The sequence below is a fragment of the Colletotrichum fructicola genome (genome assembly GCF_000319635.2).
Source record: "Colletotrichum fructicola Nara gc5 chromosome Unknown KSG_Nara_v1_contig06, whole genome shotgun sequence".
Taxonomy (NCBI): Eukaryota; Fungi; Ascomycota; class Sordariomycetes; order Glomerellales; family Glomerellaceae; genus Colletotrichum; species Colletotrichum fructicola.
This window is the reverse complement of record NW_027094056.1, coordinates 1,977,806-1,994,588: the sequence shown is the minus strand read 5'-3', so window position 1 is coordinate 1,994,588 and position 16,783 is coordinate 1,977,806. Positions and strand designations below refer to the sequence as shown.

At 55.8% G+C, this 16,783-nt stretch overlaps 4 protein-coding genes across 4 annotated transcripts; 1 reads left to right on the top strand and 3 right to left on the bottom strand.

Annotated features, from left to right (window-relative positions):
- Positions 1 to 247: 247 nt before the first annotated feature.
- Positions 248 to 2,125, top strand: CGGC5_v010849 (putative oxidoreductase; the record flags this gene model as incomplete). The annotated part of the gene is made up of 4 exons (XM_032020831.2): positions 248 to 699; positions 752 to 1,451; positions 1,804 to 2,035; positions 2,100 to 2,125. 4 exons carry the CDS (start codon positions 248 to 250, stop codon positions 2,123 to 2,125), a joined length of 1,410 nt encoding a protein of 469 aa, XP_031892425.2.
- A 4,497-nt stretch (positions 2,126 to 6,622) lies between these two features.
- Positions 6,623 to 7,402, bottom strand: CGGC5_v010848 (uncharacterized protein; the record flags this gene model as incomplete). Its single annotated transcript, XM_032020842.1, has 1 exon — positions 6,623 to 7,402. The coding sequence occupies one exon, from the start codon at positions 7,400 to 7,402 to the stop codon at positions 6,623 to 6,625; it is 780 nt and encodes a 259-aa protein (XP_031892428.1).
- A 2,315-nt stretch (positions 7,403 to 9,717) lies between these two features.
- On the bottom strand, positions 9,718 to 10,130 carry CGGC5_v010847 (uncharacterized protein; the record flags this gene model as incomplete). The annotated part of the gene is made up of 2 exons (XM_066152425.1): positions 9,718 to 9,931; positions 10,063 to 10,130. 2 exons carry the CDS (start codon positions 10,128 to 10,130, stop codon positions 9,718 to 9,720), a joined length of 282 nt encoding a protein of 93 aa, XP_066008283.1.
- A 5,112-nt stretch (positions 10,131 to 15,242) lies between these two features.
- On the bottom strand, positions 15,243 to 15,699 carry CGGC5_v010846 (Cytochrome c oxidase assembly protein COX16; the record flags this gene model as incomplete). The annotated part of the gene is made up of 2 exons (XM_032020864.1): positions 15,243 to 15,326; positions 15,433 to 15,699. 2 exons carry the CDS (start codon positions 15,697 to 15,699, stop codon positions 15,243 to 15,245), a joined length of 351 nt encoding a protein of 116 aa, XP_031892430.1.
- Positions 15,700 to 16,783: the final 1,084 nt, after the last annotated feature.

The following is a 16,783-nucleotide window of genomic DNA, read 5'->3' as shown; positions in this document are numbered from 1 at the left end:
AAAAGCAGCGCAACCGCGGGAAAAAGAGTCTGCACCTCTAGATGGAGCTGCAGGCTTGCGCCATCCGAAGTCAATGGGTCCGGCCTGCCTCTGTGTGTGTGGTGGAGCGGGGGCCAGCTGCCGCAGAAGTCCTTATCTTATCAAGATGGCGGGGTCCCAGCTCGGTGCTGTCTGGGAAGCTCCCTGAGCTGTTGGAGCATAACGTCATTGTTCACGATATTACTCCTCAAAGTGACATGTTCTCACAATGAGTTCAACAGTTATTCTGGGGTCGGGCATCATCGGCCTTTCGATAGCCCATTACCTTGCTGACCACCAGCCTGGATCGACTATCCATTTCGTTGAGCCATCACCGGAGCTGTTTGCGTCTGCATCTGGGTATGCCGGGGGCTTCCTTGCGCGCGACTGGTTTTCTGCCAAGTCTGCATCCCTCGGAGCTCTGAGTTTTGATGAACACAAAAGACTCGCGGAGGAGAACCATGGCAAAGAGAAATGGGGTTGGTCGACGAGTACGACATACAGCCACGCAGCTGCGCCCATCAAGAAGAGCAGGAATGGCGAGAGATGGCTAAGTGAAGGGGGCAGCCGAGCCGACGTCGTTGAAGCTGTTGAGACACACGGCGACGGCCCTTCGTGGCTACGCCGTGCCGCCGGCGACGATGTCCAAGTTATTGGAGACTCAGAAGCGACCGGCCAAGTGTGAGTATCCATCCACTGCATTACTCGCATATGAAATCTCACACGATAGCAGGGAACCCCTCCGCCTTTGCAACTTCCTGCTTGAAACATGCAAGTCGGAGGGCGTCCACCTCCACCACCCAGCCACAGCTCTCTCCATCAACACCGACCTCCGCGGCGAGCTCTCGACAGTTTGCATTGGTGACACGAGTTCTTCCACAGAGACCGACGTTCCCTGCACACGCCTCGTGATCGCTGCAGGCGCCTGGTCCCCGCGCGTCTTTACGCAGCTCTTCCCCGGCGCGTCCATCGAGCTGCCCATCTCCAGCCTGGCAGGCCACTCCCTCGTGATTAAACCTTCCGGCGACGACACAACGCAAGCAGGCTGCCATGCCATCTTTAGCACTGACGGAGCCGGGTTCTCGCCAGAGCTCTTTTCTCGCGTCGGTGGACATATCTACATCGCCGGCGTCAACGCTCCAGAGCTGCCCCTTCCAGATTTACCGGGCCAAACACCAATCTCGCCAGCCGCGATAGATCAGCTTCAACAAACGGCAGGACGCATCATCCACGTACCAGAGGGTGATCTCGAAGTCGTCAGGAAAGGCCTCTGCTTCCGCCCCGTGACGGCCTCTGGAGAACCCATCCTGGCCCGCATCCCGGACTCCCGTCTCGGAGACGGTATATCAACCCGCCCCGGCGCCGAGGGCGGCGTCTTCCTCGCGGCCGGTCACGGGCCCTGGGGCATCAGCCTCAGCCTCGGGACAGGGAAGGTGATGGCGGAGATGATGCAAGGACGGAAGCTGAGCGCCGATATCTCGCGGCTGGGACTAACATGAACCCCGCGCGCAATGTACATTCACCCCGTCCCGATCAACCTGTATCATCCACAACTCTTTTCCGAAAGTCGTGCCATGATCGTGATGATGTTGTCAAAGCAAACAATAGCGCCTGCCCCCCTCTCCTTGATTCGCCTCCATGACTTCAACCGTCCCAAGCCAATGGGCATGCCGACATCACGATCAGCATCCCACCCCCACAACACTTCTCGCCGCCACACCGCACGAACCAGCTGGTGATGGGTTCATGCGCGTGGCGCAACTTGGCAGGTCGCGCTTGCCGTAGTGCACTAGTGCCATCGTCGGAAGGGATGGTGTGCAGCAATCGCAGCTGAGCGAACCACTCCCCGCCCCGAACGACCTCCGCGTCTCCAACGTCCGAAACGCCTGGCGCGGCTGCGACGGCCTCTGGGCAGCTCCATCACGATCCATCGAGTTCGTCTTGTGTCGAGACGGCTTCCCTGCCAATGTGCCAGAGTCTTCCACAACCGGCTGTGCCCAGGACCCGCCCGCTTCTCGTAAGAATCTTTTCCGTCAACTTTACCCAGAAATAGCCGTCCGTGCTAAGAAGCGACGGAGCAGTTTGCCCTGTTGTCCACTTGGACTAGACCAGGGGGTGGGGATCATGGGATACGAATGCAGACGTAAAAAGAGAACAACTTGAACCGAAAGAAAAAGAGGGAACCCGAGAAAAGCTCTGTCCCTTTCGGTACCTTTTCGCGGCATTGTACGGATTGGGAATCTGCGTAAAGATAGCGCGAGCGGTGCATGTAGCTTAATTACTGGGGATGTGCAGGGAACATTCGGACATTGCGCGCTGGGCGGACGTGCCGCATCCCGATCACAACTCCGTGTAGCCGGGAAAGGTCTTTGCACATTTCCACGGAGCATCGTTACCAAAGACGGCCGTCGGGCGAATTGTTTCTTCTTCCTGTTCCTGTCCGTGTTCTCTATTTCCGTATCTCCGTTTTTACCTCGTTGTGGCTACGTCTGTCTTCCGTCCCCTTGCCTGTCTTCAACCACAAGTCTCCATCCCGGTCAGCTATCGTCAGGGATTTTAATAGCTAAGGATTTAAGAAAGAAAGGAAAAAAAGAAGAACAGGCAGAGCTGAAGGACGGGAAGATGCCTGGCGAGTGAAACCGATAGTCTGGCTCAGATAATGATGTCCCCAATTCGGGTCCCCTGTCTTTCTCGTCCAGGGCAACGCAGCCTCATCCTTCGGTCGGCAGGGCGAAGAGAGCTCTGTCTAAACCCCTGGACGCAAGCTGGAGAAGAGGTTTTGCTTCTTTCTGCATCGCAACGACGACATCTCAATTTGCCACACGTCAAGCAGCCCGGACGAGGCTACAGATACGCTTCGCCGCATTGCCTGACAACAACTCAGCCTCACCCGAACTGTCTCATCCCCCCATTTGGTGTTTCTCCTTTCTCCCGCATAATTCAACAAGTTTATACTTAGATGCATTGAGGCTCTCATCGCCCATGACGATGCACACTCCATGCCTGTAAAAACCCGGCAAATGTCTGCCGCGAACCTCAACCTCCCTCCCCATCGATGACGATGCACAGACCCGTTCGTGAAGCTGTCACGACTCATGACACCGTCTTTTTGATAGCTGCCGTCGTCCCGTCTTTCATCGTGGACCGTGGTTTGATGGGGCGGGGGCTCCATGTTTCTCTAACAAGCTCGAACGAGATGAAGTCATCTTGATCAAAAGTTTTAGGAGGGAACAAAAAAAGAGGCCCAGCCTGAGAAAAATCTCAAACCAACGATTCCAAGGCCTTGGAACTGTCGATCAACCGCCTTGACACCCACCGGAACCACCCACCGTCATCACCGCCAATTAACGAAACCCCATTGCCGTTGACTCAGGCACCCGGCCAATCTGTTCCCACGCTCTCCACGGGAAGCGTAGATCGCGCTTGTGTGTGTGTGAATTGATGTGCCTGGCGGAGAGAGGCCGGCCTCTTCGTACAGAGAAAAAAGACATCTGCAGATCCAAGGAACGCCTCAAACGACCGTGCCCCGTCGATGGTCGGCGTCCTTCACGATCTCGATATGCCATCTTCCCCTCCCCTCCCCTCCCTCCAAGGCCGCCGCCGTAAGCGCAAACGGTCGCCGGTCCCAGTCAGCGGTGATCTATCCGGACCCGATCCGATGAATGGACGGATGGGCAGGCGCCAGGCTTGTGGCTTTCCTTCGGCGCTGCCTGTCAAAGGTGCAGGCTGCAGGAACCGCAAGCCTCCTCTCCCACCCTCCGAACACCGAACCCACCCATCTCCCGAAGAGAGTGCAACTATTGAGCGCAAGTGCCATGTCTCAAGTGATGAGCATCAGCAACACCCATGTTTTGACAGCTTTGACAATTCCCATATGTTCGGGAAAGAAAGGCCCATCACCAGGGTCGGCCGTCTCGTAAGCTAGCTAATCACCGCACCCGTAGGGCTCTGGCTAAGCCCATCGTGATGAGCAATCACATTCGTTCCCGTGATCAGTAGGCAAACGGTAGCCCTGGAGGGAGCTTTGACCTTGCTCAATCTCTACGTCTGCCCGGAGCCCTTGTCCCGCTGAACTCTGTTCACGAGCTCTACTAATCGAGTGCCGGCGGGACGTAAATCCCCTAGCTGAGGTCCGTAAGGTACGGCCTTACGAAGCATTCGCACACCAAGCAAACTATGAACGACTCCGCCACACGACGACGACGAGTACGCGGACGCGGACAATAGGGAAACAATTTGATTTCCTCCCAGCGGCTGGGGCCAAGAACTTACAATGTCGCTCCGAAAGCTGAGACGTTTCCGAGGACATCCGCAGCGTCGTATCCGCAACATGCCATGTGCCCTTTTCCACAAAGTGACAATTCAACACATCCACGTGGGAGCAAACTTACACGGGTACACACAGCTGTGGCGGCGCAAAACCTTAGCGACGACGGTACCTGAGAGGGGGAATCCCGCAGTAGGTAGCTTCGGTCTCCGCCTCCGAACCAGCCCACCAACATTGGACGAACAAAACTGCGAAGCTATGCTAAGGTACCCGTCCACGGCCGACGCGGACGCGAACAGCTGAAAAAAAAAAAAAATTCGTAATCCGCAGGCCCGGTAGCGTTCAGAGATGAGACCACCCTCTTCCCAACGAACCCTCTTGGTAGTCCAATGGGAAGGCGTAGTTGCTTCGCGGCCTCAAATCCGAGAGGGCTTGGCGGGCAGCACTTCTTTCCTCTCTCTCTTCCCTTTGTCTGTAAGCAGTAAAGCTGCTGACCGACCCGCATCCCGAAATTTCTGCGCCGATGGAAGTTTTTCCTGTCGACTCGCCCGTCGGGCTATTTCCGTTGCGAATGGACTCCGGTGCGGATGCGGGGAGCGGAACCTGCGATCGACCAACCAACCAACTGCATGCAGGCAGACCACACCGAACCAGCAGGATCAGAGAGGGACTTCATCACCACCACCACCACCAAGACTCGGTCCTTCTTGGCGGGTTGCCGGCGTCCGCTGGGCGGTGGGTAGGCCACCCTGAAGGCGAAAGAAAAAAAGATGTTCTTCGTGCTTTGAGCGTATTCAGTGGGGTCCTGTCCTCGCTCTCGCCGTCGGTGAGAGTTTAAGCCGCAATGTTTGGGATGTCGCCGGAGATTGTGATTGTTCATCCCCTCCGCTTGGTATTGTGTCCTTTGCTGCTGAGAGCACCTTTGGATCCGGGCTTTTGGACATGGGATGGGAGGGTTTTCAGCTGGCTTGCCTGTCTACCTATTCCCAGCAGACGGGTCACGCGCGCTAGAGAGTTGCAGTCTGCGGTGCCTTGGGCTAAGCTGCAAGCGGTCAGCACCCTCTTCAGGCCCCCCTGGCGAAATTGAAAAAGAAGCTGCTGCAGCTTTTGGGGCGCGCGAAGTTGAGTTAGGTACCTTGCATGCGGCTAACGACAGCGGAGCGGGGGAGAAGCGACTAGCAATGGCAGCCGCGAAGCTCATGGTCATGGGACCGATTCCATGATTGATTTGATGGATTTCCCGCTGCGGTTGTCGCGACTGATGGGATGAATTAGAGATGCCCGACGGGACAGGGGGGCCAGCGTTGGCCATGTTTCCTGTTCCTGGTTCCTGACTAAAGTTTTTTTTCTGGCAGCGCGTGCTTCTCCGCCGAAAAGCCCACCCACTCGTCTTCGGTGGGCACAGGTTCGTCGTTCTTCGACGGTCATTAGCATCCTTGTCTCGCTGTGCATGTGCTTGGCGGAGAGCTCGGGATGAGACGAGAGACGAGAGATCGTCACGTTGCAATGTGACATGAGATGTGAAGTCAGACGAATCCATTTTTTTCTTGTTGGAGGAGCAGCACATGCACACACACACACACACACACATACACCGGTTTCCATGACATGACCTACCTGCATACGAGTGCTGATATCATTCATACGCATTTCACATAGGCTGACGACACGACACTAAAAACGACGTAAGAATTGGTTGGGGAAATGGTTTTTTTTGCAGCATAAAAAAATCCTGCCAGGTTTTGAATAAAATTACAATATGAAGATGATGCTATATGATATGCTTTCTTCGGTAACGCGGTCGCGCGTGGCGTAGCGCATCTCCTTGCTCGTGTTCACAAATCTCCCGGTCCCCTGGTTGACAGCTGCCCGTGCACAGCAACGGACGCAATCCCCTTTTTTGTGTATGCCCAAAAATGACGTAACGACCAGACTTTGGACCCCCAGACCGTCCGTTTTTGGTCCCTTTGGGCTCTCAGACCCCCCGGTAAAGAGAAAAAAAAAAAAAAGTCTTGAAGCAGTAGTAGTCTTACAGCAGTGAAGAACCCAAAATCTGAGTGGATGAATCTGGTAATCCAGAAGGGGGAATAAGAAGAAGAACCAATACAGAGAGGAAGGCTTGCTGAACAAAGAGAAGAAAAAAAGATCAAAGTCAACGCCCGCTAGTGTTGTATCGTAAAGGCGTTATAAAAAAAAGACAGCCGAATGAAGCAATCGCCGTTTTTTTCCCTTCCCGCTTCCGAAGTACCGAGCAGACAAATCAAAAGAACAACAAATAAAAGTGAGTGGTGGTAGTGTTGAGTGAGTGATGGGTTGAGTAAGGTAAAGATGAAAGCTTTAGAACAAGCTGGGGTCGGAATGCCGGGTGCTTTCGCCGTCGAAGACGATGCCCCTCCTCTTCCACCCGCCGCGCTTGAGGAAGTCCTCCACGCTGTCGAGGGACTTCATCTGCGGGCGCTTGGGCGGCGAGTTCCTCTTGTGGGAAAAGTTCTGCCACCGGGACTCCCGCACGGGGCGCTCCTCGTCGACGATGCTGCCGTCCCCGTCGGCGTCGACGTCGTCGTCCTCCTCGTCGGGCGAGGACATGTCGAGCGTCTGGACGGTGGACTCGGACCAGTGCGAGCGCGGCAGCTGCGGGCGCGTGGCGGCGATGTGCTGCTGCACCTTGAAGAGGAAGTAGTCGTCGCCCTCGGCGGCGTGCTCGCGGGAGCGCTGCTGGTCGATCGGGGTGCGCGGGGAGTCGACGGGCGGCTGGGGCATGCTGGGCACGGCGGCGGCGAAGGCGGCCCTTGTCTTTTGCTGGTGCTCCGCGAGGGCGGCCTCCTGGGAGGAGAAGTAAGAGTCGAGGACGGCGTCTTCGATGGCCTGGGAGTTGTGGATGAGGGGGCGCTCGAAGAGGCGGCCTGGTGGTGGTTGGAAGGTCGGGTGCAGCGAGAGGGGGTCGAAGTCGAGCCTGCGGGTGTGGCGGATTGTGCTGCCCGAGGAGCGGGTTGATTGTGTCGAGGAGGAGTCGTTGCTGGAGATGGAGTTGGAGAGGGAGGGCTTGCGGGTGTGCATTGCCTCGCGGGGGCATTTGCCCTTTTTTGAGGACGATGGTGATGGTGTTGAGCCGAACATTGTGTGGGTTGTGTATGTGTGTAAGTGGTGATACCCGTAGAGGATGGTGAGCCAAGTGTCGTTGGCAGTCGTGCGTGGGCGGGTGTTGTTATATATAGATGCGAGATGTAGTCGCCCTTGCTTCCCTTCCCGCTGTTCCTGATCCGGACTGTCGGGATGTGATATATATCGTGAGGTGAGAGAAGGAAACACCCGGTGATGGGAAGAAGAAAGGTTGAGAGTGAGGCTTATGAGTGCTGCTGCAAAGCCGTGGACGGGTGGGTGGATATGATATGTTACCACAGAGTTATACCACACAGGGCATGTAATAAGTTTAAAAGTTGTTCAAGGAGTGTGGTTTGTGTGAGTGTGTGACAAGGGTCGGGAGTTGGTTGAGGATGATCAGAGGGGGGGCAGACCGGGACAGGGCATGAGGTTGAGGAAACGAAAGCGGGCATCGGGTCTTATTATAAAACTCGATGATGGACGAAAGCAGGCATTCTGGGGCGGCCAAAAGCCACAACGCATCTGCCTGCCAAGCGTGGGGATGGGATGAGCAAACCGGCAGCGGAGCATCGAGCAGGAAACAGCAATGGAGAGACATGGGCAGCTTAGCTAGCACTGCACACACTGCACACGCTCACACGCACACCGCAGGACCGCCAAAGTGGACTGGCAGCGCACGCGGGCCAAGGTCCCTGACGATCTGGGCTGAAAGAAGGATAGACGAGAACAGGCAGGGAAGCTAGTGAAGGTTGTGGTGTGCGTGTGTGTGAGCCACACTACAACGAGCGGTACGTATGGGAACCGGCGGTGGTACCTAAGGTACGCAGCAGTAGCTTTTTTTTCTTGCTCTCTTCGTCTTCGCTCTCGCCGCGTTCACGGGACGGGGTGCAGCTGAGCAAGGGTGTGGGGGGTTCACGCTGCCCAGAATGGAGCTAAGGCGAAGCATGAGGAATGAGAACGGTGCCTTGCAGCAGCGTCGTGCGTGTCGCGACAGAAGGTTGAGGAATTCTTAGGGACCTGACGGGTGACTAGGCTTGACTTGATGGAGAGGGAGAGAAGCGGAGGGGCGGAATGACCAGCGAAAGGATCAGGCGCATGCCGATGGGACGAGGATGAGATGAGGCCAGGCAAACTCCCCAATCGGTGATCATGGAGGAGGAGGAGGAGGGTGGCATGCCTATCCGCAGCAAGATGATGAGTCTATGCTGATGCTGTGCCCACCGGGGCGGGACACGATGATGGTATCCGTATCCGTAGAACGAGAGAGAGAGATTCGATGTCGATGCGATGCAAGATCGAGAACGGACCCGTGAATGCCGCGCCTTGGGGCCCGGCCGGCGTGGGTGTCTATTGCTCACCACCGCGGCGCGGCTTGAAATGCAAACCCCACGGCGCTGGGCAGACAGCAGAATACTTTGTTTGATTGCTCAATTGATTACTCACACGATCAATCAATCACCCGTGGAAGCCCGACGAGCCCAAGAAACCAACCCAACTACCTCGCTCGGAGAACTGTGAGGCCGAAGAAGAAAAGGTTCGTCATTCCAATTCCACCTGGAAACTGCGGATGCGCCTGTCCAGGTCCCCCGGACAGCTTTTGGGCAAAGATGGAAGCATGTCAAATTTGCATCTTCCTCTTCGGGTGAGGCGGCACTAGTCTAGGTAGCTTCGTGTTGTTTGTGTCTGTTGGTCTCTCTCTCCGTACCCGTCTGCCAGTCAGTGATCCGTTCCTCCTCTCCCTTGAGCCTCGTATGAAGAGAAAGAATGGGGGAATAAGAAACGAGAGCCCGGCCAAACATGAAAATAGAAAGTGCACAGCAAAACGGAGTCACGAGAAACAAAAAACTTCTGGGAAGCAGCAAAAGGATTGGCGGTTGGCTTGACCAGGCTGACGACCTATCGAAAGGCAGGGACAGGGGGCCAGCAAGGCAGTGTAGGGACAGGGCTCCCAGGCTTCGGGCAGCTCTCTTCCCGGTTCGCTTCCAGGGTGTGGCTGTCTTTTGCATGTTGCTGGCCTTGCATCTTCCATCATCCATCATCAATCATCATCATCATCATCCAAACCCGAGCAAGCAGCCCCTCTCCATCCCGGGCGGACACCACCACACCCTGGAACCTACCCTGAAGTTCGGCAGCGACCTCCAGCAGCTCATTTTCCCGATTCTGCACATTCTTCCTCCTCGCCTTCCATCCTCATCCACGCATCCATCCCTCTCGCTGTTTCCCCCTCAGTCTGGAAGGGACGCCGCGCCCGCTATCACTACGTACCCGGGCATGTACACACATCGGCATCACACGTACCCATGTGGGTATCTATCTCAATGCGCAAATCAAGGGTTCTGCTGCCGATGATGATCTGACGGCGAGAAGAACATTGCTGGAAGAAGCCCATCATCACTCAGCATGGAAACTGAAAAGCCACTGACAGAAGATCCGCCCTGGCCGGTGCACTGGCGGAGAGCGGCCCAAACGACGACCGCCCCGGGACGGACGGGCGCAACGTTGGGTCCTCCCCCCTCGGGATACGTCATCCGGTCAATTCGTCTGAACAAGCATCATCAACAGACCGTCTGATGTTTCTTCCTCGCTTTGATAATAACCTTGAACCTTCTCTCGCCGCGCATAATGGGTGAAAACCTGCAAAACAAAGTGCAACGAATCCCAGCAGTACGTACAATACAACAACACCGCGGCACGCTACGGCTTCAGATACGTTCCACAGGCGCGAGGCCGTGTGTTTCATCTTGTCGCTCTCTTCGTCCTTCTTTCTTCGCCATCTGCATCTCATCTTGCAGATCGCGATTAAAAAAAAAATGTGTGTCTGATGTTCGTCTTTGCTGTCGTCGTCGCAGATACAGTCAGACAACCACACTCACTTTAGTGAGACTTGGGTACCTCACTTTGGGAGCGCTACTTGGGGTTACGTACTCTCATTGCACGGCGAGAGGATGGCTGCGTCGTCTTGTCATCACGGTTGCGTGTCTCTGCTTTCCCAGCTATTACCGGTGTCTTCCTGTTCCTGTCTTACACGCGTAGTCCCTTCCGGCGGCCAAATTGATCACCTAACCACACCCTCGAGAGAACCAAACAGGAGGGGTGTGGCGTGCCTCTCAGTATCTCATCCACTCACTCACTCACCTCGTGTTACTCGCAGAGGAGCCGCCATGCTGCCACGCTGCCACGCTGCCACAAGAGGGGATATTTCGACAACGATTGACGCTTTGGTTGGCTGTCATCGATCTGCCCCCCTCAAACCCCTCCCTTGGTCGGGTTATCTGTTTCGCTTGGGAGCAGGTGGATGGTGTGTGTGTGGCTGATCAGCGCTCCTGCTGATCATCTTCGCGGCGGTTCCCTGATGTCTTGTCCCCCAGCTTTGCCTCCTTCGCTTGTCAATCAGTGAACCCTTTTTTACCCCCTCCGCAATTCCCTCATCTCATGCACTCTCCCATCGAAGATCTTTGTTAACCGAATGCTTGCCTCTTGGAACCCCTTCAATAACAAATCTGGAAGATCAGACGAGAGAGCCAAGATCTGCCCTTGCCCCCATTTCCTCTTCCATCTCTCGAAACGCTCCCTTCAAAAAAGGGCAATGTCTCTGCTTCAAGTCTCCTGATACGGGATACTCCCGCGCCCTTGAAGGATGCCACCCTGAGCCCTGTAAGAGAAATACAACGGCTCTCTAGCGGGAGGGGGAAAAGAGCACCACCACCAAGCCACTGCCGCAGCTGGCTGATGCTGAGTGGCTGAACGCCTCACGCTCAAGATCGCCTCAACGGAAAACCATCACCATCCTTCAGCCTCCATTGGGATTGGCGGATGCTGAGAGGATCCCCTCCTCCTCCTCCCCTAAGCCAAAACGAACACAAAAGCCGCCACCGGTCTAAGCCAGAGAAGGGCAAACCCACGCTGTCCTCATCAGCCGTTTACGTCCACAGGCACACGGGCGAGTTGTATCCAATTGATCATGCTACATGCGCTGCGGAGTCCTTGGCTGCCGCACAAATGGCATTATTTCTCTGGCAGGAAGAGAGAGGCCACACACATACGCATGCGCGAAAATGGTTCCTGAAGATGGAGCGGCGCCACGCAGCGCCATGGCACGATGAGAGTTCGTCTCGCCTCGGGCTAAGCTGCTAACGGCAGGAGGGCAAAAACCGTCCACGCAGGCGGCGAAACGGGGGTTCAGTCAGACCGAATTTTACGCCTTATCGCCATTCGCAAGCGGACTCGTGGGTGGTCCGTTCCTGTTCCTGTGCCTGTGCCTGTTCCTGGCCTGAGAACGAGAGAGTTTGTTAGTTTCTCGTACCTGGCCTGGGGTCGTTTGAAACGAACGTGGCCGTCGATGAATCACCCAATCCATCCCGACGGGACCGGAGCTGTCGTTCGCGGACAGCGACGAATGGGAGGCATGGGAGAGATGCTGCGGTTCCTGAGAACTGACAGGCCACCACCAGACGGCGGGCGGGCGGCTGAGCAAGCAAGCAAGCAAGCAGACACGCAAGTGCGTCCGCCGTGCCGCAGCTGCCATCGCATCTTCTGCATGCACTCTAACGCAAAAGACTGTGCCGCCGTTCTGTTCCCCCTTCTCACCACCACCCTTCCCGTATGCAGACCGCGGGTATGTCCTCCGCAATTCATTCGCTGGCGCCCATCTGTGTATCTCACATCTCATCCCTGGGTGTTGCCATGTTTCTCTAGGGTTATTCTTGAGAGGGCTTCTCTCCTCCATGTTCTCAGTCAGCGAGCATCGAACCGTCTATTGGAAAAGCCCCTCCCCCGGTCCGAGGTCTCTCTCTGGGGACCTACAAACGCCGTTCAGGCTTCGATTCGATCTGACTCCACCCCCATATTCCCGCGCATCCGGACCAGCTTCTCCTCCCCCGGACACTTTTTTTTCAGCTGCGCCGTGCATTCACCACCCCCGGCATCCCTGGCAAACAAACACTCATCAAATTGTCAGTCAAGCATTCCGATTGGCTCACCACGCATCACCTCCCAATCACCAAGCCACCAGATACTATACAAAGAAAGAAAACCGGCAGGAGAGAGTGTATTGTGTGCTCAGCTGATCATGATCCCCTCCCCTCGTAGTTTTCAATAGGTCCAATAGTGATCAACTCTGGGGAAGAGGTCCCAGCACATATGCATCTCGATCTCACGAAGAACCTCCCACCGGCAGTCGATGCTGTAGAAGACTTTTCTCGTGAGGAATCCAGGGGCATGTCACGCTTGTCATGCAACCACCTCGTGCTTGAAGGGGCTAACATGACTGACACTTGGTTCAAGAGAGACCGTTGATGAAAAAGAAAAAATGTCAAATGTTGGTTCTGCTCGGGCTCATTGGATCGGTGATGCCGCCCACGCAGCATCCCGCCTGCCATCCCGTCTGCATCGTTCACACCCTCTTTTCTGTAGTTTGAACAACCTCCACCCCTTGAACGTACGATACCACCACTCCCTTTCACATTTGCAATCCCGAACCGATTCCTAAGCCTCCGAGAGTTCTCGGAAGCTTACAGAGTGTAGACGTCGTCGACCAACGTCGCGGCCCCCACTTGGTTTGATGCTCGTGCAGACTTACAGAATTTACCGATCAATCGGAGACGTTGGAAGGGAGGGCGAGACGATGCGGTTGCAGAGTAGTAGCTCCGCCCTTGGACCAGAAACGCGCACGCCCAGCACGACGGCCCAAAAAAAAAGTTTTCTTGTGTATCACCCGGCTCCGTGGTGACTCAACACCGGCGACCCGGCGAAAGGGAGAAGAAGCGAGTCAAAGACGAGACAGAAACTTCTCCAGCGGATCCCCCAGTCTGTCTGCCTACTGCCTCGCCGTATCCCAAGAATAGCGACGCCGATGGTTTGTTTTCGAGGCTTCTAAGCGGACTGGTGTAAGTGCCTAGCGCAGCAAACACCGAAGTACAGCCTCGCCATGCTCACGCCGGCGATATTCATACGACGAATAGTCATCGAGGACTCGTAGTGTTTGTCATCGGGGTGCGCCCCGTTGGCCAACAGGATTCCGCGTCAACAGTTCCCACCCCCGGATACCGAGAGGATTTCCCAGCTCCTACGAACCGGAACACGTATCCCAGAGATCCCACTCTGACTCCTCCCAGGAGGACCGCTGCCGTCCAATCCTGCCGAAGGGGTTCGAAGCTGTCAGACGGTTTTAACGCCAGCCACAGAAGAAAAGCCCCATCCGCATCAGTCAGCAAGTGCCGCCAAAGAGCCGTTTCCCCATCAGAGCCGGACTGCTGGGCTCAAACTCGCTGCGGGTACGGGTGACGGCATCCCGACGATCCCGATCGACAGAGAAATCCTGGTCCGCCCGCGGCTGCACCCCCATCAGTTTCTGAGACCGCCCTTTTTACCGCACTCACGTTCAGGGCGGCCTTCTTTTGCGGTCAACGTCAGATCATCGACATGTTCCTAGGCAAAACCTGCCGTGTAATTTGCCACTTGGCCGAGCCGAAAAGCTGAATGGCCCGCCGGGAGATTTTTGCTCTGCTGGTGTCGTCTGCTGTAACATGATCGACCGATGCAGTACGACGGAGAGCAAGTTTGAAACAAAACGGCCGCTCGAACGATGGGCTTGACAGGTCCAGCTGGGCTAATACCTTCCGATGAGAGACCGTTGACTTCGCGCCCTACGAGTCCACGATAATCTCAGCTCGATCGCGATGCAGTCTGCTCCACAACAACTCTCGTCCTGTCAGATCGAGGCCGCAACTCCCGATTGCAAGAATAGAACAGGCACACACATAAAAAGGCCAGGACGATGATGCCCTGCATGTAAGCGCCTGGTACGCGCGAGAGGTTCACTTGGATATATGCCGAAGAACGCTTGATGATTCAAAATTTCGAGACTGAGACCCGTCTCGTCGGCCGTCGACTACGCCGGCCGGGCAATTTGCTATGCTGAATGATGTTGATATTGGCAGCCGCCCCGTCAGCCCCCGTGAGGAATTTCTGCCCGCGTGGCAACGTGTCGCGCATCGTCAGGCGGGCGTCCCAAGGGAGTCGACATCAGTCTGTCCCGAGGGGGTTTTGGACCCCGTGTCGACCTCCCGACCCGACGGCGTGCTTCTCCCCATTCCAGAAATCTCCCAACTTCGCTAGAAAGGGCGTCCTGATAGACTGCCCCATCAAGACATCGTGTTTCGACCCCCTTTGGTGGGGGGTGAGGTGGTCGCCAAGGCACAACCTGGTCAACCCCAGATCGACCGCAAGGTGCGTCATCCCGCGTTGCAAGCGCCCAGGAAAACCCGCCCTTCCGTCGTGCATTTTCCACAACAACGGCCGCCTGCCAGACCCTTAAAGAGCCGGGCATGACCCGACATCATGCGTGCATGCCTCCCGTCAACGGCAGCCAACTGTGGCCGCACCGTACCGCACCGCACCGCAAGACCCGTCATATAACGATGGGCATAGGGCTTGATATAGTGACGTCAAATGCGCTATGCGGCTGTGTTGAACCCTGAGTGGTGGCTTGATGTTTATTGTTGCGCATTGATGCAAGGTCGGTAGCACCCGAGATTAGGATATGCAATTTCCTTGCGTCAACATGAAAAATCCTGGCAGCCAACAAGCGCGCCTTGCCGCCTGCCTCGCGTTCGGGTTCGTGTGAGGCTAGAATGGGATTAAAGTAGGATGACGGCCATGCTGGAAGAAGACGCGGACCGCGAAGCTGAAGAAAACAACACTGGAATCTCGTCCCCGCGCGTTCTTGTAATCTCGTCATCTGCCTCATCTCGATCTGTCCAGGGCATGGGCTTGAGGAATCGAAACCTGTTGTATGCGTTGCGGTTCAACGGCCAGTAGATCGAGATGCGAGACGCAATCGCCGTGGAGGAGTCTACTCGATGATGCCGTCGTGCTCGCCCTTGAAACGCTTCACACGCTTTTGCTCCCAGTTGTCGATGTCCTTGGCCGCAAGACGCTGTTTTCCCAACAATGTCAGTCCTTCATTTCTTTTCCCTCTGCGTCATTTCCATGGCTCGCGCAGCTCCCTCAAGAGGCTGTGAGCTTGGCAGAGATTGACTCACGTAGTACTCCTCCTTCATGTCGACCTTGCGCGCCGACCGACGCATGCTCAGCTCCTCGTCCCTCGTCATCTGGCGCACCCTTCTGTCGTGCTTCTCGTATCGGATGGCCGTCGCGGGGGTCAGAACGAAGGAGCCGGCGACCATGACGGCGACGAAGGGCAGGCCGAAGAGCAGGAAGGGGCGCTTCGCCATCATGGCTCGGTACCTCGCGGCGAAGTTGTTCGTGTCGACGGACGACTTGAACTTTTTGTTGTCGAACACGGCCATGGTGGCGGCGATATTCCTTTCGGTATTCAATTGACGGCTGATGGTGCAATAATTGTCGGTCAAACCAGTCGCTGCAGAAACAACAACGTCAATGTCTTCGAATACTATCGTGGGTATCCGCAATGGCTTCACTCGGAGCAGTGCCTGGTGGTCTGCACGGAGGTGGTCTGATCTGAGGATGATGCGGAAAGCAACAAAAGAGAATAATCGAACCAAAAGCTGACAGGTGCAGTTTCCTCCCGGAGCTCCCAGAAAGTTTGAGCTTTGGTGCCAGGGTGCCCCACCAGGCCACCACTAGCTTCCGCGCACGTGCCGCACAGTGTCGAGTCTACGGCGCCGTACAGCGGTTCTGCTGCTGAAGGCGTCCAGGGCGTCGTTATCTAATCGCAGCCACTGCAGCGCCCATTCTCAATATTCAGCTCTTTTCCAGCATGAATGAGTTTACCCTCACCTGAATCTACAACCGCAATAAGCCGCCCCGATGCGCCGTGGCGGCCCGTCTTTTAAGTATATCGATTCGGTTAGTCAAAGTTAGCATGTACTCATCATATCTCTGCCAGCAAAACTACCTTACTACCTACTGCATAGTAGTTTGCAGAGGAATGCTTGGTCCCCCAAGCCCCAGAGTAAATGAAGAATGACGGAGCTTAACATGCCAACACCAACATCAAGACCCAAAGCCACGGCGCGTTGCGGCTTAGAGCCATCTTGAGTCAATGAATCTAGCCATATCAGTGCCCACCGCATAGAAGATGTGTCTAGATGGCTGACGTGGACCCTCCAAACGGTCTCGACCGACTCCATCCGCATAATCCGTCACCGGGCAGAAGGTCCCCGATCTCCACCAGCCTACCAAGCCGGTCCCTCCCCCGAACTTGATATCAAGGCATTTGACAAACACCACAAATAGCAGCAACCGTCTCTACCACTCTCTCACTCCTCGTCTTACGTTGCTGTTTCTGGGACCAGCCGGGTACAGAGTACGGGATGCCTCCACGAAGCTCCGTGTACACGTAGACACATCAGCCACTCCGTCCGTACTTTTGAGTTGCCGTACTCAGTACTCGAGTTAACTCAAGTCACC